General features: G+C 34.6%; 1 protein-coding gene across 1 annotated transcript in view; it reads right to left on the bottom strand.

Annotated features, from left to right (window-relative positions):
* The window catches only part of RIMS1 (regulating synaptic membrane exocytosis 1), a 695,579-nt gene that overhangs the window by 184,074 nt on the left and 489,202 nt on the right, over positions 1 to 22,303 (bottom strand). Inside the window, exons 17-21 of the mRNA XM_027852913.1 lie at positions 16,931 to 17,087; positions 15,517 to 15,642; positions 12,638 to 12,700; positions 9,996 to 10,073; positions 8,986 to 9,075 (exon numbers count right to left, since the gene is read on the bottom strand). Of these exons, the coding sequence (XP_027708714.1) occupies positions 8,986 to 9,075; positions 9,996 to 10,073; positions 12,638 to 12,700; positions 15,517 to 15,642; positions 16,931 to 17,087 (514 nt within the window). The remainder of the gene's footprint in view (positions 1 to 8,985; positions 9,076 to 9,995; positions 10,074 to 12,637; positions 12,701 to 15,516; positions 15,643 to 16,930; positions 17,088 to 22,303) is intronic.

The raw sequence follows: 22,303 nt of genomic DNA, 5'->3' as shown, positions 1-22,303 counted from the left end.
CCAACATGCAGAGTGTTAGTCAAGTGCAGTGTGGATAGCCGCTCAGGTTAACAATGGAAGCATCCACAAAGAAACTATGTGCATCATCTTTTAAAGAAAGCTCATGAAATAGAGTTTACTAAAATTTACAGCTCCGGAGCCATGAGTTAACCTGAGCGTATGAGTTTTCCTCATGTGCCTCCTTGATGGCCTTGTGAAAGTGTATGTCTAATATATCCAACAAATAATACAGGTATTTGTGGCGTGACCCAGGTTTATATGTGAATTGTGATATGTTTTATTATTATTTGTAATGAGACCCTGTAATATTATTATTATTATTTACCTTATTCCTAAGTAAGCAATTATGTTTAAGATCTAAAAGTGTCATTATTGTGAGTGGCTGTTTGTGTAGCTAGAAATACACTGGTAGTAGCTCAAATATTAGAGTTAAAAACTTAATTTCCCCTCAAAAGAATTTACCCTAGCCCCTTGACAGAATGTAAGTATAACTGCTTGGTTATGGTTCTCTGGGATCCTAGATCTACCAGTGAATCAGCCAGTCCAGAAAGTAAATAAGCATGCACATACTCAAGTGAGAAGTGTGAGGAACTACCAGTAAGGGTGGTCATCCACCCATGTGCCCATTATATATACATATGCATACATACATATATATATATGCATACATACATATATATGTATAGCATATATATAAATAAAGAGAGAGAGAGAGAAAGTTTTGTAGGGCTTTTAAAAACTCAGTGAAGATTCAAATATTTTTAAGAATCAAAGCAGTAGACAAAACCTTTTCAGAAAGTAAATATGTCTTAGTGGCTTTAAAATAAATTATATTTTAAAAACCATCTGAACAGCAATAGTATATATTGAAAGAAGAACGCAAACTTAAACTAAGTTAGTTGCTTCTATCCTGAGAAAACAGACCAAATATGATTCCTGTTTTCAGATTAGAACTGCCGTACTACTTCAATGTTTGTTTAATATAGTCTAGAGAAGCAGCATGGTTTATGGGGGATATTTTAGGGGACCTGGATTCAAATCCCAGATTGACGTCTTCCTGGCTATTTCACATTACATAATTCATTTAACCTTTTTTTTTGTCTTTAGTTTCCACTCCTTTAAGACCCCAAAATGGGTCTCTTTTAATGCAAACGTACCAAAAACAATTGAGTATTGGTCTCACTCAGAAGTGTCAAACACTCCTGACTATGGGTTGAACCAGATAAAAATGTAATTGGGAAATATTTAACATAATAATTTAAAAATACAATAAAATGCAGATAACTGTACATTTTAAAACTAAGTCAATATGCAGCTCCACAAGGATCCTTATGTAGGAATTAGTGAACCCTCTGTCAATTTGAGTTTGACACATTGCTCTAGATAGCACTCAATCAAGGAGTCGTCCAGTTCTAAAGCTATGAGACCATGTGATTTTATTTAATAAAGAGGATCAGTTAAATAATAAATGTTCTACTTGAGGGAAAAAGAAGATTATTTTAGTATTACTTAAAATGATTACTTCATCGATTTTTTTGAGGTTCATTATAAGAGAAATTGCTTAACTAAGCTTCATATTTAATGTAATGACTGGTGTCCTATGGACATTTATACCCAAGAAAATCAGAAAGACGTATAGGCATTATGATTCTGCGGAAAGAAAACAGGGATAAGTGTAAAGACATCTGAGTTATAGTCCTGTGTTTTACATTAACTAGCTATGTGACCTTGTTTCTTGTTTTTTACTTTTTTTTTTCATCGGTTAAATGAAGATATTGTAGCCTGTTCTACTTACTTCACATGCTCTCATGTGGAGCTAAAATGAGATAATACATATGAAAGAATTCTGAAAAGTTAACTCCTAATTGAGTGCTTCATTTAAAGACCCAGAAAATTTAAAGAGAAATACCCCAAATTTCCTGAAGTTCATTTATTTCTAAAAGCAACTGCTCTAAATGTATCTACAATTCTTAAGTGTATTCCAACAACTGTAGATTACAGCGAGCAGTATTTAAATGCAGTAACAGTTTATATTTAGGATGATAAGTCTTAAGCTGGAAGGACCATCTGGTTTAATTTATTAATTTTACAGATGAAGAAATCAAAGTCTAGTGAAGCTGTGACTTGGCAAAGGTCACAAAGGTAATAACTATCATCCACTGAATTTGAAACCACATCCTCTGACTTTGAGAGTCAGTGCTCTTTCCACTATACAATCATCCTCAGTAACTAAATGATTTTGTTTTTTCCTTATAACAAATTTGCTGTTTTATTTTATATGACCTAGTTTTTGTGTCAAAATGGGTCTGTTTTTAATGCGAAAGTACCAAAAACAATTGAGTATTGATATCTCATACAGGGGCAGATAGATGGTGCAGTAGATAGAGTTTCAGGCCTGGAGTCAGGAAGAGCTAAGTTCAAATTCAGCCTCAGACACTACTTAAGTGACCCTGGGCAAGTCACTTAACCCTATTTGCTTCAGTTTTCTCATCTGTAAAATGACCAGGGGAGAGGAAATGGCAAACCTTTTTATTATTTTTGCCAAGAAAACCCCAAAAGTGGTTATGAAGAATCAGACATGACTGAAAAAACAACTAAACCACAAAATTTCATTCAGGTCTCAGGGTCAATCATCCATATCAATTCTCCCTGACTAGAAACTTGGGACCTTAATATCACTGGGTATTATTGTTTAATATTATTAGCTATAGGAAACCAACAGAAATAAGATTTCATGTAGGCATACTTATAAACATCATTTCAAAGTTGATTTCAAACTCTGATGCAAATCTTCTGTTGTCCTGTGTAGTATGCCACACTCATTTATATCCCATTGCATTGGGTCATTAATTCCAATCTTCCATGACATTCAAATTGAATACCCATGATTTTTGACTCCTGGATCCTTTCATAAGTAGCTTTTCTCTAAGGCCCATTCCAGTCTGGTTTGCTCTTCCCCTAACCCACGTTATAAATCCGCTTTCAGATCTCAGTTTTATTCTCAACCATCACCCTACACCCTTGCCTTTTTAAACCAGCATTTCTTTTGACTCATTTTAAGTGAAAGCTAGACCTCCTCTGAGGATACTGCACCTATTGCAACCCATCCTCCCAAGATCACTTGTTCCACTTCTATGGTTCAAAGGACCAGAGGATAATGCTAGCATAGCATAATCTTTCTGTCTCCTGGTCATTTCCAGACTATTCCTTCACTTCTATCCTTTTCATCTTTACCCTTCTGAATTTAATCTGCTTATATAACCCTATGCCTCTTGAATATTATCATTTAGCTTTTAGGTCATCATCCTATATTTTTCTGACATCAGTGTCTAGCTCACAGCTTTCTTGTTGTTATCCTCTGACTTCATAGACTGGGACTTTAGTATTAATATCACACAAATCTACAAAGTTCCTTTTCTATAACACTTCAGTTATACGCTAATGGGGCCACTCTTTATCATCCTTTTTGAATTGAATTTGGAGGGTACCACTCCACCCACCCCTGCCAAGATCCTAAAGTATGAAATTACATTATCTGATCACAACTTCCTGTTTTTAGTCTCTCCCATTCCATCACTAATACTAAGCCTATCCCTTTAGCATCCCCCAAATAATAACTTCCTAACTTGAAGCATCTTAAGTCTACCTGTGCATTTCCCTTACTCTACCATCATTGAACACAGTATTTCAGTGCCCACTAGCCCAGAATTCAGGCTCTTGCAGTCTGTGATCTTCAGACATTTCCTGCCTGCTAATCTATATGCTTGGTTAACTTCCTGCCTATTTCTCTACTTCTAATGCTCTTGCTCCAAAGATGCTGAACATCAAATGAGAGCATTACAAGGTTAAATTGTTTAATCTACTATAAATTTATGGAGCTTAACCTTAGCAAGGCTCTCATTGTTGTTTAACAATCATTCTGTTCTACCCTTGATGACTCTCTATCTCATTCCCCAGAGAAATTGGGCTTGAATCTAAGTTCTCCTTATTAGCACTTGTCTAGACAGTCTAGGCCTCAGTTTCTTCATGTCATCCTCCACCTTATCCTGGTTGACCAACATCTTCTTCCAAGAAGGGGAGAACCTAGCTCTACCACTATCACCCATTGTCCTTCTCCTGGTCTCCTGGAAGAAAAGGAAGGTCCCAATATCCTCTTTCCTGATTAGAGAACACTGAAGCACTCCTCTCCTCAACACACACACACACACACACACACACACACTCAAACAGGAGAGAGTGACCAGTTACTGTAGCCCGGGTCCTTGCCTTGCAACAACATTCCTTGACTGTGAATTAATTTACTCTTCATTCATGACTACCTTATGGTTAATAACTCCCCATCACATGTTTCTCTCCTTATCTCTATATTAATCACCAGTCACTTACGAACAAGCTATATTCAATCCCTACCTCCTGTTCTCTCACCTCCCTCTCATTCACTCTTAATCCTCCCCAACTCATGTCCCTTCCAACCCAGTCCACCCCTTCCATTATGCTGTCCGTAATATTGATTCCACAATACTCAAACTCTCCTTCATTCTAGACTTCTTTCTCTCATAGTCCTTCATCTACTAGCCCTCACTTAGATCTGGCCCCTCCCTAGTGACACTGCATCCCTGGCCATCTTCTCTGACGGTGCACCTTCTCTCAAACACCTAGACATACTGGTCTTGGTTTCAGAATATTCCTTGCTCCCAATTGCCACTTCTAGATTCTTTCTTTACCTCCATTGCTTAGAATTGTTTCCTTCGTTCTCAATCAACTTTTTCACCCAATTAAGATCATGGTTCTTGTTGTATGGGCCCTCCTCAGTTCACTCTTTCTCCTCTCTCAAGAAATTTAGCATCTCACTTATTGTCATCCTCTCCTCCACAAATCCTACCCTTATAATAAAGGATGTCAATATCCATACTGTTGGTCTCTCAATTATCATTAACTAGTTCCTTGGTCTCCTCAAATTCCATGTCCTACTGTTCCAATACATTTCATCCTTACAAAGGATGTTCACACTTTGGATTTAATAATTATTCACAATTGTTCCTCTTCTAATTATTCTATCTCTCCTTATATTTTATACCTTTTAAATCCATTCTTTACTCTCATTGATACTTCCAATCTTTTCATCCCTCAATACTTTCTCAGGCCATTGTTGCAGGTCTGACTTAATTTCCTTCTCTCTGCACGTAATAGACAATTCAATTCTATACTGCCTTCTGCACTACAATCTCTTACTTCCTGGATCTATTGCTGCTCATCTCTTGCCAAATCTCATCTCTGTATTACTCCTACCATCTGCTCTCTGCACTCCTATTTGCAGACTGCTGAATGGAGTCAGAGAAAGTGATATTTCTGATTGGGTTATTATAATTCTGACAGTATAAATTAGTGATACCTAATTTCAACTGGGCCTTCATTATAGCAAGGAGACCTTTTTACTCCTCACTAATTAATTTCCTATCCCACTCCCCACAAATCCAATTCCAAACCTTCTCTTCTCTCTCCTTGAGCTTCCTACAACTGCCTCTTCTTCTATCACTCAACTGAGGAACTCAATTCCTATTTTCTTATGAAAAATGGGATCTTTCAAAATAAGTTCTTTCTTTTCCCTTTCCCTTTATTTCAAAAACCCTTGACATTATCCATCACTCTCTCCTCTTTTCCTTCAGCCTCTAACAAGGACAACCCTTCTACATACGTGCTTGATTCCAACTTCTCCTGTCTTCTCAAGCAGATTATGACCTCAATCGTTCCCATCACTCTAATCTCCCCATTTATAAAAAATATTTTCACTAGACTGTAACATCCTCTCAATTATTGTCCTGTGTCTCTCCTGCTTTTCCCAGCCAAAGTCCTACAAAAAGACTTCTATATTCACTGACTCCGATTCTCCTCTCATGCCTCAATCCTTTGCAATGTGGCTCCCATCCTCTCCACTCAGCTGAAATGGTTTTCTCTAAAGTACCAAAGATCTCTTAACTGTCGAATCTAGTAGTCTTTTTCTTATTCATCATCCTTTGCAATCCATTTGCTGCATATATGACATATTTGCACACACCTTCTAAATACTCTAGCCTCTCTCAGTTTTTGTGGCACTATTTTTTTCTACTCTTCATCCTACCTCAATGATTTGCTCATTCTTCATCTCCTTGGTTGGGGTAACACCTGCATCATGCTGACTGAGTGCTCTCCAAGGTTCTGTCTTAGCTCTATTCTCTTCTCTCTCTACATCTTCTCTTCTGGTAACCTCAATAGCTCTCATAAATTCAAAGATGTATATGCAAATGAAGAACAAATCAGTATATCTAGTCCTCCTTTATCCCTTGAACTTCAATCCCAAATCAACAATTGCCATTAGACATTTCAAACTTGATTTCCTCAAACTCAATATCTCAAATTCAACAGGGGAATAAATGAGGCCAAAATCTCAAACTCAGCATGTCCAAAACTGAACCCTTTATCTTTTCCCCAAATCTCTACCCTTTTAAAATTTCTCAATTTTCATCAAAGGCGCCACCATTTTTCCAGACTACCCAGGTTGTAAACTTAGCATTTTTCTTCAATTTTTCACTTTCTATCATTCCAGATATCCAATCAGTTGACAAATATTGCCATTTCTACCTCAACAACATTGGCTCCTTCCCTAATATTCACGTAACTAATATCCTAATTCAAGTCTTCATCACCTCTTGTCTATATTATTATAATAGTCTCATAATTGGTCTCCCTCATTCATGCCATTCCAGTCCTACACACTTCTATCTATATACTTCCTCATCTTGCTTTCCTTTTCTTACAGATTTCCCTATTTCATTCCCCTAATCAATAAACTACAGTGACTGTTGTTTCTAGGATAAAATACACACTCCTCTTAAAGCCTTATATGACCCAGCTTAAACCTAGCTTTCTAGCCTCATTGTACTCTGTTTCTCTCCATGTATATTGTGATTTCTCTCCCTCATGCCAAACAAACAAATAAACTGTTTTATCTCTCACACACACATGTGACTTCTACCTCTCATCTCTGTACCTTTACATAAGCCATCCACCATGATTAGAATGCATGATTCCTCTCCACCTTATAGAATCCATTTCTTTTTTTAAGATGTAATTCAAACAAAATCTTCCACATGAAGTTTTTTTTTTGATTCCCTCAACTGTGATTAACTCCCTCATTTCAAATTCATTGTATTTAACTATTTTGTATCTATTTTGTATATATTTAATCTATACACACTTGTTTATGTATTTGTTATCTCTCCTTTTAGAATATAAGCACTCTGTAAGGATTATTTCATTCTTTGTATTTGCCTATCCAGTGCCTAGCAAAGTTTTTGGATCATATAGGCACTTAATAAATTCTTGTCAATAGATGGATTGATTAATCTGTACAATGACAGGGTTGGATTGGATCTTCTTAAGATCCCTTGCAGCTCTAATGATGATATATGTAGATTGATATATGATATATGATATATCTAGATGATATATATAGATTGAGATATATCTCAAATTCCCTTCTTTTCAAAAGGTACAACCAATATTACCACCACCTCAAAACACTTATAACAACTATAATGGTATATTGGGAGGTGGGTGGAATGAACCAAATTCATATCTCTTTTACCTGGAAAATGACATTTGACTCTTTTTTACAGGCCCTGTCAATCTCCAACCTTTGTTCAAGAAATATCATACTTTCTTGATTTTTCATTTTCTCTTCCTCTTTCTTTCATTGTTCATTTTTGGCCTCTTGGCTGCTTTCCTCCCCATTTATGGTGACTATTCTTTAGTGTTTTGTCATTAATTCTCCCTTTACACTAGGGCAGCAAGGTGGCATAGTGCATAGTGTGCTAGGCCTAGAGTCAGGAAGACTTATCTTCCTTAGTTCAAATCTGTCCTCAGATACTTCTTAGCTTTGTGACCCTGGGCAAGTCACTTAACTTTCTTTGCCTCAGTTTCCTCATCTATAAGGAGAAGAAAATGGCAAACCACTCCAGTATCTTTGCCAAGAAAACTCCAAATGGGCTCATGAAGAGTTGGACATGATTGAAATGAGTGAATACCACAACTCCCTTTAAACTACCTCCATTTTTCTTTACCCTCTTCTTTCCTTTGGCAAGCTCACTCACCATCATGGCTTGACCTATAACTGCTCTAAAGATAGCTCCTCAATCAATGGTTACTTCATGAATTTGTATGTATAATAAAATTGGTAAAACTCACTATCAAGTTCAATAATACATTGGGGTTTACTTCCAATATGGAAAGTTAGCTATTTATACTTGACATAAACCATCTCATAAAAATATTAAATGTGTTCAGAAAAAATTAATTTATTATTTGGCCAAGTAAACATTTTAGCAAAAAAAATCAAATCTGAAAAAAATCTATTCAGATAATAGTTTTCAGAAAATCTATGCCTAGCTTTGTGATCTATTGCAGAAGAATGATATATTAAAAGCTCAAGTTGAAATTGATGGGTTAGCTAAAGATGAACATATAAGTACATGAAAGGTATCTTTAAAATCAAGGGCTTTGGTTCTGGATTTTTATCTTCTATGTCATAGTTCTCAATTGATGAATAGGCTGTCCATCAAATATTCTATATTGCTCTGACAATGACTGTAACAGGCCAGAGAAATTGTCTTCAGATAACTTGCTGGGCCCAGCCGTGGTATCAGCATACTGAAGGCTATCTGAGTGTCACTGTAAATGAAACCACTGGATTGAAATGAAAAAAGGGAAGCAGCAGGCAGAAGCATTTACAAATTACATCAGACCATTTTTGTGGTGACATCTATAGAGAAATATATGTATTGGCACTCCTACATATATCTCTACATTTATGGAATGGAGAAGTGTTGACAGGTATCAAAGCAGACATGAGTAAACAGACATGTAAAAGCTTCATTTTGAACAAAATCAACTGATTTTCAAATCACCAGTACAGATGACAAGAAAAGAAAAAAAGTCTTTATTTTATACCTTTCTCGTTCTGGTGAATGCAAACTAGTATCTGGTCTCAAGCAGTTGGTACTAGCACTCCTAGCCCTGTCAAGGGAGGGCTGTAGTTCACTAGTGCCAGTGCATTGCATCCAATGGTAGAAGAGAAAGAAAAAAGAAAACAAAGAAAAGAATACCATGTTAGATATTAAATCATAAAAGAATGTTCTCTTCATATAAGATGTAGAATCATTATGATTCAATTAATAAAGATGTAAAAGAGCTGACTGGATGGCAGTGCAAAAGTTTGTTTAGAAAATAAAACTAAACAAAGATTATGCTTGACTGTTTTGCATAATTGTTTTTAAAAAAAAGTTTTTCAGACTGAAAATGAGAATAAACGATACCTCCTCATGGAAAATTTGCAACAGGAAGCACTAAGACAAAATGTCTACGACTTCATTACTAATAAACAATGCCACACCAAAACAAAATGAAGGACATCAGAGGAGAAATCATTTTACAACTGAACTAGAACTATTTTGGTCTACCAAATCACATTGGACTAGACATGGAAAAAGACCCTTCTACTTCCTCTTACTTATCCAATATTTCATCAGGAAATCTCAATTCTTGTGCATTAAGGCAATCATCAAGAAGAGAAATACCCCGTCTAACCACTGATTGAATCTTAGCACATGCAGGCAGAACTGAGCTTCATAAATGAAGATTATTTAAAAAGAAAAAAAAATAAAATTCAGTCATTTACTCAGGAACAAAAACATGACAGAAACACATTAAATAAATGAAAGAAAAGAAAAGAGGCAACTAGGATTTGGATATTTAAGTAGATTTTAGTTATAGAATGATTCTAGTCAGTGATAGCTGCATATCTTTTTAATGTAATTCTGGCTTAACCTGTTATATGTTTATTTTATGGATACAATTTTAATAGAGAATTTTAATGTATTTTATTATAGTCTTATTAGAATTTAAACTTCCTTGTTTAGAGGGCTTGTGTGAAAGAGTGGAACCGCTGTTATGTCTCTTACCTGTGAATATTCCAATGAGTGCCATTCTCTATTAAAGGCATCTTGGATGGTAAAGTTTTATAGTGCCTAACAGAATGTCTGGAATGGGGTAACACATAAACACGTAGGAAACAGAAAAATACATGTGAAGCAATTTTACTAGAGTTTTAAGAAATAATATTCATATTTTAATATAATTTTTATGTTGTTCACACAAATGTTTTACAAATTCTTTATCTTTCCCTTCCCAACCCCATCCCTCAGGTTTCCCAAGAGTTAAGCTAAAGGAATTTGAATGTTCAAATTCAGTAATCACTGTGCTAAGACCTTAACATTAGTTTATTGTAAAGGCTTAATTGCATCATTTACTCTTTTGAATTATCAAAGATTGATTTATTAATCAGGCTAATATAGAAATTATTTTGTATTTTTAATTAATATTTAATGTCCTTTTAAACATTGTTTTAATAGTATTAATACACTTGTGAAAGTAAATTGCTCATTGATGAAAGGGGTAATTAAAGTATTCAGATTTTTTGTGTTTAATCATATCTTCTTGCCAAGGTAGTGTCAATAAATCTTTAAAGTACTTTCCAAAAGTGAGTAGTTTACATTATTACTGGGATAGTGGGTCAGGATGTTAAGAGAAATGGGCAAGGGGATAAGGTTAAAGGGGAAAGGGAAATTTACATGTGAAACCCAAGTTAAATAAAATATAGGCACATGGCCCTGTATAAATATGTATATATGTACATGTATACATATATGTTTGTGTATTGGTTAAATATATATTTAAATAAAGTATGTATTTCTTATATACATGTTGCAGATCATAAATATATACTTACTTTTATGAGCAATATGTGTGGGCAGAAGAATGTATGTATACATGCACACAAAGATATAAATCAACAGTTTTGTTTCCTCACAGTTCCAGCAATATAAATATGAGGGGAAAATGGGATTCTTGAAGGCTTGGGACCAACATGAGAATATATATGTTGTTGGGATAGTTTATTGTCACTGAAAAAAGATCAGTATGGTGAATAAAGGGAAAGTTGTATATTGGCTGTGGTTTCCCTCCACTCCCTTTTTCTTGTGTTTAATTTTTGACCACATGTGCTTCACTACTGTATCTTTTATGGCAGCTATGACAAAGGGGAGATGACAGTCTGATTCTCCATAGGTAAAAATTTAACTATTTTTAAGTGCACAGTGTGTTGGCATGTTGTGGGGTGTGTGTGTGTGTGTGTGTGTGTGTGTGTGCGTGTATGCACACACACACATAAACACTCATGCAAAAATTAGGAAATATAAAATTAAGTTACTGCTGATGTCTAATAGTGCATACTTGTAAATGATTTTGAAGGCAATGATTTTTAAAAAACAAGATGTTATGATATAATGTAACTCAAAGCACTTTGCACTTTGAAATTACTTCTTAAATTTGATATCTTCAAATTTAGAAATGGAGAAAAAAGAGACGTTAAATATTGCATTTGGTCTAACAATAACAAATTATTAGTAACCATGTCATCATTCATGTTAGAAACTTTTCTATATTTTAAAATACATCTTCTCTTATTAAAATAGCAAACTTCATTAATTCAAATATCATTTAGCAAAAAAGAGGACCCACTTGAGAAGATGGAAATTTTAGACGTAAAGAGCTTTTGGGTTTTTTCCACTTAAATTTTGAGTTCTTTTTAAAAATATCTCCTATTTATGGAATAAATTTAGCTAGTATTTTTTTTTACTTAGGAGGAGGTTAAAAGCAAAAAGTTTAAAATTTAAAATGAAGCACCTGTGTGACTAAGCCAAGCCACCACTGGATTTTGTAATAGCTTCTTGTAAATAACACCAATAATGTCTAGCTATAGATACATGCAGTTTTTTCATCTCTACATTCTCTCAATAAACTTTTTGGGATCTCTATTTAATGGAAATCTATGGGGAAGGTTAGCAGCATTTGTATTATGGTTGTCACACCAAGAATTAAGTACTAGATCCTAAACCTTAATTTAGGGGCAAACATTATTTCCCTTCTCTGAATCTCAATTTCCTCATCTTTCAATAGAGTCACAAGTCAAGGTTGCATTGTGGGATTATGGAATTTCAAAGCTGGTAGAGATGTTAGAGATGATCTCACTTGACCTTTCATCTTCCAGATGGGGAAACTGATGTTCAAAGAGCTTAAATGGCTTGTCTGTCAACTCAAGAGAAGAAGAGAAAAATAATGAAAAGGACAGTTCATTGAAAACAAACAAAACAAAAATAGGAACATATTCTTAAATTAAATTCAAAAGCCAAGCAGCATAAAAGAGGATCATAAAGACAGAATCATATTGCCATGCATTGGATACCATTTCTCCAGTGATTAGAAAGGCAATATATCTCACAAGATTACTTAGTATGTCGTACTGCAGATGTGATAGCAATTGCAGAGGGTCTTAGCAGTCTCTGGCTTTTCATTACGTGGGAACCAAAACACTCTGCCTAATAAGTTAATGGAAATATATTTGGAGCATTTTCTTCCAAGGTGAAGCAGAGTTTGAAATATTATTTATTTGTCTGCAGTAATACTAATTAAGGTGATAAAGAGGGAGGTAAGATATAAAGAATCTAATCACAAAGAGCCATGGTTACCAAATCCCTGTATTTACCTGGTCGTATGTAGGCACTCTGCACTTCGTCCTCGTTTTGCTCTGGGCAGCATAAGAAGCTCACTGCACAGACAGGATGGGGGATGAGTGAAACAGACACAGATAATGTGGCATTAAATGACATGGGGGTATGCCAATGATATGTCAATGAAAACATAAAAAAGGAGGGGAAGAAACCAGATAGTCTGCACTGGTATATTTGCTTGTGAATGTTAAACCAAAAAAAATGACAATATTTAAAAATTTAAACCATAAACTACATCTTCAACATTCTAAGTCCTACCAGCTTGTCACTTAATTTTACTTGTTTCCAAAAAAGGAAAAAAAAAACATGAACATTTACTAGGATTCTAGGTTTAACTATATTAATTTAGGTGAATTATTACTTCTTACAGCACTTATAAATTTTGTCTTTGCAATAAAAAAAGAAATATTGGAACCCCAGGTTTCTAAAAATTCAGAACATGCCAGATTTCTTTTTTTTAAACATCACTGCAAAATCAAAGCATTATTACACTTCTTAACAATCAGCAACAATTTATTCCAGTGAATAAAAATATTTTATACTATCACATAAAAATTTATTCCATTGAATGTGCTGGTTAATATGCCATTTGCCATCTATATTGACTTAAAACTAATGTAGACCAAGTGATTTACATAATTGTGAAAAATTCTTTGTCATAAAAATATACAGTGCATGTTTGTATATTGTACAATGTACAAATCAGAATCTTAGAGAGTCCACTAGCAATTAGCCCATGTCTAGGTGTATGGTGTCACGATTTTTGAATAATAGCATATATTAGTAATGTTCTCTATTTTTTTCAATCTCAGAAAAAAAGCTACTAAACATATTTCACTTATAAAAGGAATTACAATAATATTCAATCTTCACTTAAAGATAATTCTAAAAATGGTCTGTGGGGTCAAATCCAGTTCACTATATTACCAAATATCTGACCAGTGAACTTTTTTTCCCCCGAATTAAACTTTGAGCAGGAAAAAGTATATACTCAAGTAAAGTCAGAAATGCAACTGGAAAAACAGGCAGAAACATCAATACCTTATGGTGACCAAATTCTCATCTCATGAAGAAAGATATTTCTCAATGATTACTTAATTTGCAAAGATTTTGTGTTTTTTTTAATTGGTCAGCTAACATGATCCCATAAAAATACAAAAAAGAAATAACATCAAACTGTCTCTAAATAGGAGTTTACACAACACACAAGGAAGTGATTCTGGGCATCATTCAGAGTTGCAAGGCAATCCAGAAAACATTGAAAAAAAATATTATACTTCTTTCTTCACTTGCCTGATAACTTAGACATAAATACCTATAACAGTTAATTAGGTCTCATCTATTAGAGCACATGCTTCCATCTCATTTCTCATATTCATCTTGGATTTATGATTTTTGCTTTTTCTTGTCTGTTTTCTACTATAAACTTAGGGAAATACTACTGACAACAAAGAAGTAAAGATCAACCAATATTATAAATTCAACTTTGTTTTTATACTAGCAATCTCTCCCTGAAATAATGCAGGGGAATGGAATGATAGAAAGGAAGGATTATAAAGATTTGTAATTAAACCACTTCAGATATATGGACTCTAATTCTATTGGCTGAAAAAAAAATTGTAACTAGGAAGGACCATAGCCCTAAACCATCTAGCATATGTGTAATCTTTATGCTTATATACACTCTAAACATTTGGGGATACATTTAATTCCCTTCTATCCAAAAAAGGTTTAGTACCACCTCACTGGTGTACATTTTCCACGGATGTCTGAACTGAGTAGAATGGCCAAGAAGTAGCTTTAGATTTTGCCTGGCTATCATAGGGAAACAGTGAGAATCAGAAGAGCCCCTGACTCAGACATGATGAACAAAAGCCATAAGCCCCATTTCATAGTTTCTCAAAGCAAAATGGCTCATCATTTTGGTGATTTCATAACATAGCCAACTTCAAAGACATGGACTTGTTTCTCTCAATAATTTGGCAAGAAGGTGAGAAATCACATGGGGAATAATAAGGAGCTTTCCTTTTCACAGGTTTTCCTTTCACACCACTACAAAGGTCCAGAACCTCTTTCTTCTTCCAAAAACAAACAAAAAACCTCACCCTTCCCTATTGTAAGAAGTATATTTAACTATCTTAATAACAGAGCTAAAATCAGTTTTTGAACAATATTGCAAATTCACAGCAGCTGATTTCATCTTGAATGGGAAGTAAGCCATCATTACGGGGTGGGGGGAGTACAATGAATTGGAATCTTATTTGTTGTATAAGTGTTAATAACAATTTGCCTCTATAGAACTGACCATAAATTACCCTTTTAGGCATGACAGAACCTAATTTCTTGCTTCTAAAGTGCTTTTATGGAAGAAAAAGGTCATTCCAAGATTGTCACAGTTCAAATTTCAACAAAAAGTAATTATGCAACCTTACTTTCTGACATTAGGGAGAGCAATATTTTGACTTTTAATAATGACTTTTATTCCAAAAGAACAAAATGCTGAATATTGCAGACTTAAGTTACTTCCTGAGTAACTTCCACAATTATTCATGCAAAATGAAAACCTATTTATTTTGGATTTCTTAAACATCAGAAATTAGAATTTTGTAGGGATAAATATTTTTTCTAGTTGACAATATTATATTTAGCAGAATGTTTCTTATGACTGCTAGAAGTTCACATTCTAGAATATTGAACAGTTGAAAATATTAACTGGAATATCTCTAATAAAAAGGTATCTTCTTGTTTCCAGGAATTGCAATATGGACAACATTTTCACTCCCAAATATTTAAAGAACTTAAAGACTTTTTAGTGTTTATGAATACACCAGACCATAAAAGATAAATAAAGTACCTTTCTTGTTCTGATAAATACTGACTATCCATGTCTCTGGATCGGAGATCAACTGGACTTCGGGAGGCATCATGGTGTCTGGTTGGAGAACGTGACCTTCTCACTTGATGAATTTCATCTAAACTCCTAAGAAATGTATAAAACATTCATATTTCTTATAGTTTCATTTTTTCTTCCATTGCTTCATTTCTTTATATTTGAATGTTTAGACTTTCCAAACAGAGAGCAGATTAAGTGAAGAAGAATCAAAACTATCAATCATGTGGGCTGATGTGCTTGTCATTGTAGTGATCTAACAATACTATCAGCTTGGCATATACCTATTGCCTACCATATACACAGCAAAATAAAGTGGCTCTTGATATGAGATGATATTTTCCTGAGGTAGATACAACATACAGAAGCTGCAAAATACAGAGGAAAGGGATTTGATCTTGGAATCTTGGCCCTTGGTTTGAATCCTGCCTTTGCTACTTATTTCCTGTATGGCCTTGGGCAACCCATCTAACTTTCTGGACCCTACTTCCTTTATTAAAAAAGATTATGATAGGTTATCTCTGAGTTCCCTTTCAGTACTATATCTATAACTCTTGGGTCCCAAGTATAACACAGGATGGAGAATGAAAGGGCCAGAATACAGATGAGTGATATGTTTCATTTTGTTTCCCAAAATAGAATGTAAGCTCCTTGAAAATAGTATTTTCTTTATGTTGTAGTGAGAAATTGATGATTGATTCATTCTTCAACCCTGCTGGAAAATGTTTTCATTAAAATCTAAACAAAAACATGGTATAATGTTTGAAGCTCACATCTGAATGTTAGTTTGCCACTTTACTTATCTACAGAGAAGCAAAATAATGGCATTTCAGAATTAGAAGAAATGAAGTCATATTCTACTGTACATAAATCTATATGCATATCTATGTGCATATATGCATGTGTATATATATATATATATATATATATATATATAATGTTTTACTATTATGGGCCTCTTAATGCTTCAAAGTGTTAATTCTAAATGAAACCTTCCAAATGTTTTAATAATTATGAAATTGCCTTATACCAAGCCTCTTCATTGTTCTCCATCATTGCCATATCCCCCTCAGAGCTAGAAGCGAAACCAGCAAACAAAATGCATCACACATTTACTTCAACTATTATACTTTGGCCATAAATTTCTTTCCCTTTTAGGGAACTTTAGTTCCATGATGAGCATTTCAGAGTCTAGGGCATAAATGAAAACCACCATTATCTATAAATTACTTAGCAACTTTTGGCTACCATTCCCAATTTAACAAATCATTATTTCTCTTATTTTACATCTTGGGCTAATATCATCTTATATGTAAAAGCCATTCATGGCACCAACAATTTTTATTGTCATAGACCCCAGACCCTTGACAAATCTTACCTCTGTAATGGCACATTTGGTAACCGGGAACGGGGCCTGCCCTGATCGTCGCCACGGTGAGGAGATACAGATCGCGAGCGGTGATGAGCTGTTCTTTGCTGTTCTGGCACAGTTAAAGTTGTAGATTTGCTTTCTCTAGCATTTGACCTATAACCTACTGGCAAAATGCAACAGAAGTGAGTCAATGACATTCCATGGGGACAAATAAGAGCTTGGAAGACAATCTCTTGAAGAAGATTTGCAAGATCTAGAACAGCCACTAACCTACTTAATTAGAGTTTCAGGAGCCATGCAATCAGAACTAATTATTAGCATAATCTTCAAATGTTAATAAGTATACGTACACATTGTGTAACATATACATGCATTAGAACAGACTAAGGCTAAGGTAAGGGGTACAATGGAGGAACAGAACATAAATATGACAGTTAAAACTTCAGACGTGATATACAGGCTGGGGATAGTTGTGTTGCTCCCACCTCATTTAATCTATGGTATTTTTTTCATTTGTTAGAAACCATGGAAAAGTAGTCATTGCACTAATTAATCCTTAGGTTTTTCCCTTTGATTTAAAGTAATTTTAATTATCCAAAGAGAACATTCCTATACAAGATGGTAAATTGATCTTAGTTGGACCTTTGAAAATAGACTCCCTAATTAGTATGATTAAAAAAAAATTGTCTAAGCAACAGAAAACACTGTAGGTAATTATGGACACCTAATTTGATAGTGAACTCTGATCTTTATTTCAAACATTTTTTTTTATAAGCCATAGTTCAATTTGTGTATCTCATGCAACTGGTCAGTTCTTGAAGGACTTGGGAAGGAAAGTTTTTAACAAACTATAAGGTCTAATGGAAGACAATAGAACTATCCCATAATGATTTGTGTCGTAACACAAATAGTAGAAAAAAATTAAAAGAAAAAGCTACTTTTTCCTTGTGTTTAATAAGGTAGTTTTAAATTTTTTGACTTGTTCAACATAAGAAGATAATATTATGACTATTTGTGACACTTTAGATTAAAGGATCTTTCCTAGAGCTTTTTTTTCTGTTACAGGTAGAATATAAAATTTCATTACATATAAATGAACTTCCACATATTTAAATGTCTACCTTTGAAATATATCTAATATGTAGAGCTTTGACATAATTTGGGAAGCTCAGGTCTGTTCTTTTATTTACTTAGTCTTTCAAATTCAGTGTTAGACTCCTACAAAGTATTATTTACAAAGACAAAATGTTATTGTTCCACTACAGTTGATCTTACTTATCTCTATTATACTTATTATAGAAATCCAATAGCAACATTGTCTAAAAATGAGTCCATGAGATAGCATTTGCCACTTTTAATAGATATTCCATTTTGTCACTCTACGAGACATTATTTACAGCATAACATGATAACTATAGCATGAGATGAAGCTGTTAAAGTTTTTACTCAGTAATATAAATCCTGCTATAAGAACTACTGCCAAGACCTATTATTTTGATAGTTTTGTGCATGAGGAAAAAGATAAAGAAAGCTATCAGTGTTGAATTCTACAATTTATTTAGGAAAATGCTATAGCTGCATAGCCATTTATTGGGAGGAAAAGTAAAATTCTCTTCTGACTTTGTATCCTGCCAAATTAATTCATTTGTCACTAAAAAAGTGCTTGTTTTGAAATCCTTGTGTTTTCTTGATCTTATGCAAGATGAAACACAATGGAATCATTTCACAGATAGAAAGATTTAATAGATGACGGAGTGTAAAGTGCTGACTGAATGGCTAGGAAACTTGATTGGAATGTTACTAGCGACATTGGACCGGGAGTATCACTTCCCAAGTGATACTCATAAGGTTCTTCTTTTGCACTTGTAAAATTATTTATTATACTTAATTACATTTTTAAATTAATGTTCTTCATGACTTGCATGCACCCAGCTTAACATATCACTATACCCTAGTTGGTAAAATGGAAGACTCTGGGACCCTAATGCAGGCTTTGACTGGTACAGACTGACTGTGGCTAAAGAAACATCCCAAAGCAATGAAATTATAGGGTAAGAACCTCAGAGTAAAGTTGCAAATGTTAGGGGCAAAGGAGCCCAGATGGGCACATTCCAAGTAAGAGACTCTACTGACAAGCCTCCCCAGGTCAGGGGGCTGAAAGTTCTATGGCACAGTTTCATGGAAGAAATATTGAATAAGTGATATAAAACTACTTGGTATTAAGAGGGCAATCTCCAATCAAGGAATACCCATCACCTTATGGACATTGTACATTTTCTTATCATCTTTATGAATTATCAGGGCACAAATTTCAATGTCATAGGGAAGCAAGTATAGATATGTGTGTGTGTGTGTGTGTGTGTGTGTGTGTGTGTGTAAATATATATATCTGTTGTAATGGCTAAAGTGGATATGACTAGTATCAAGATCATGTTGCTGTTATGAAAGTTTTCCCCAATATCTTGCCTTATGCCAAAAGGACACGGGTTAACACAGCTTATAGATTGTCTAACGGCAAGAAACTCACAGTACAAGAAAAAATAATTTAGTGAGGTAGGTTTTTCATATTTTCTATAATTCTTTATTATCTATAAAGTAAATGAGAGATAATTTACTGGACTTTGCTTTCTAATATTTACCTAATTCTTCAGATTCTAAATCTAGAATAAATGTATCATTTGCATTACTTAGGTAGTAAGGCTTTCCACAGAAGTAGATCTTGTAGGTTGTAGAAGCTTAGTTCTTTAAAAATTGAAATTTTGGATGTTGATGAAAATATTCACATCTTCTCAGTCATTTTAAACAAGGTTGACTAAACAAAATGCAATCTATTCTGAGTCAACATTATGACCATCATGCATGATATACTTTTTATAATATCCTGATGACCTAATAGGATATTGGTGTGAGTAGAAGTATTTCTCTCAGACCTTATGCTAAATGATATGAAGGTTGTGCTTTTGTAACTTTTTGGCTTTCTCATTTTTTTTAATGTTACAGGCCTTTGTGTACACTCTTATGCTCATAATTGTAGAGCTGAAAGAGACCTCAGAGGCCATGTAGTTCTATCTCCTCATTTTACAAGTGATTGGAAATTAAGCCCAGGGAAGTAAAGAAATTTGTGCAAAGCCACACAGGCCCTAAATGTCAGAGATGAGATTTGAACCCAGGTCTTATCATTTCAGAATTAGTGTTCTTTACGCTACAACGTCGTGCTTTCCTCAGAACACAATATTCACCCTTCAGTTATCACTTTTGGATCTTCTGCTTCTAATCTGTTGTCCTGTGTCACACAATCAAACTCTTTAAAGCAATATAACTTTAGGAGATAACACAAAATGATAAGATTGAACAGGCTCCAAACCGAAGTTCTAGGGGGTATTTCTATGCTTCTTCGACAAAGTATGAATTTGATATTAGCCTTTTTTCCTTTTTATTTGTTTTTTTAAAAATTCTTCTGTGTTTGCAGACCTATTTTGGACAACTGAGGTCACCAGAAACTGAACTCCAGATAAATGGAATACCAGATTTATCTTTTATATTTTCAAGAATTTTAAAATAAACATTGAAAGGACTAGACAGATGATCAACCAAATAAACTGTCTTCACATTAAGAGAGTGAAAAATTTGATTCATGCCTACTGGCTAAAGCTTTTCTTTCTCAATGAAAGTCTGAGGAAAAATTTTAAACTAATCTATTTTCAGGTGGGGGAGGTCAGTAAATTGAAAGCGGAGGGGGAGGGATTTGGAGAGATATCAGGATCCACTGACCCTAGGCTTCTATGCTTCATTTATGAGCAGGACCCAGGGGGAAGACCAGTGAGACTGTTGGTCAGAATCACAGCCAAATCGCAAAGTAGAAGAAGATACAGTGCTGAAAGAAGTGTGAAAGCCTTAGGCCTCCAGGGCAGTTAGTGGCACATTAGATAGCATGCCAGGCCTAAAGTTGGAAATACTCAAATGAGTTCAAACCTGATCTCAAACTCTTATTTGACTCTGGGCAAGTCCCTTAACTCTGTTTGCCTTAATTTCCTCATCTGTAAAAGGATTTGGAGGAGGAAAGGGCAAGCCACTCCAGTATCTTTGCCAAGAAAACCCCCAATGGGGTCACAAAGAGTCAGATATTACCGAAACAACTGAACCACCACCACGACAACAACAACAACAACGTGGACTCTAGGGAGGATGTGGAGTGGGAGCAGGATGTCAGTCTAGGGCAGTCCAAGGAAGAGATATCTTCATTACTAAGAGCAAAGTCAGCAATTACAAATAAAGAGATTTGCTGCAAGCAAACTAAAATTAGTAGAGAAATGAATGAGTAAAAATGTAGAAGATAGCCCAGGAGCTGGAGCTTCAAGACTTTCAGGAAGAGTTAAGAGAGATGTGTCGTACAACAATCCAAGACAACTCTGAAGGACTTATGATGAAAAATGCTCTCTCTCCCCAGAGAAAGAACTGATGGTGTTTGAATATAGATTGAAATGTACTTCTTTTTTAACTTTCTTTATTTTTCTTGAGTTTTTTTTTGTCTATGTTTTCTTTCACAACATGACTATTATGGATATGTTTTGCATGACTACACATGTTTAACCTATATCGAATTGCTTTGCCTTTTCATTGAGGGGAGGGAGGAAGGGAGAGAATTTGGAACTCAAAGTTTTAAAAACAGATTTTAAAAATTGTTTTTACACGTAACTGGGAAAAATTAAATGCTAAACAAATGCAAAAAAAGTAAAATAAATATAAAAAAGAGTTAAGAGAGATGAATGTCAGTTCAGGGTAAAGTTTAGGAGATGCTTTGGAGAGCATAAGGAAGGATCTTTCAAGTACTGAGAATCAGGGCAAGTCAAATACTTCCTTAAGTATTTTGATGAAAAGTCTGAGACTAGAGATAAAATAAAATCTCCTTGTAGCTTTGGAGTAGGCATTATGGTTGAATGGGAAGACCATCAAAGGACCTGAGTTCAAATCTTATTCCTATAAATTACTAGTGTTTACCTTACCTTTCAAAGCCTCAGTTTCCTCATCTGTAAATTGAGGGATATGGAAGTGATAGATGAGCATTTGATATTTGGTCAGGTACTAACTTTTCACATATAGTATTAGGAGTGTCATTGCTCTCTTCTGGCTTGACTCCTACCTATCTGAAAACCCCTTCTTAGTATCCTTTTCAGGATCATTATATATACTATACTCTCTTACTGTGGGTGTTCACTAAGCTTCTACTAGGCCCTCATATCTTATTCCTCTGCATTGTCTTTTGATAACCTCATTAACCTCATTGATTAACCTTCCATGGCTCTGTCAGTATGCAGATGTCTGTCAGACCTATATGTGTAGTGTCAGTTGCCTATTGGATGTTTCAGTTTAGTCCTAGAG

The sequence above is a fragment of the Vombatus ursinus genome, unplaced genomic scaffold (genome assembly GCF_900497805.2).
Source record: "Vombatus ursinus unplaced genomic scaffold, bare-nosed wombat genome assembly UNPS02009835.1, whole genome shotgun sequence".
In the NCBI taxonomy this organism is placed as follows: domain Eukaryota; kingdom Metazoa; phylum Chordata; class Mammalia; order Diprotodontia; family Vombatidae; genus Vombatus; species Vombatus ursinus.
Note: the sequence above shows the minus strand (reverse complement) of the source record. Positions and strands in the feature narration are given on the sequence as shown.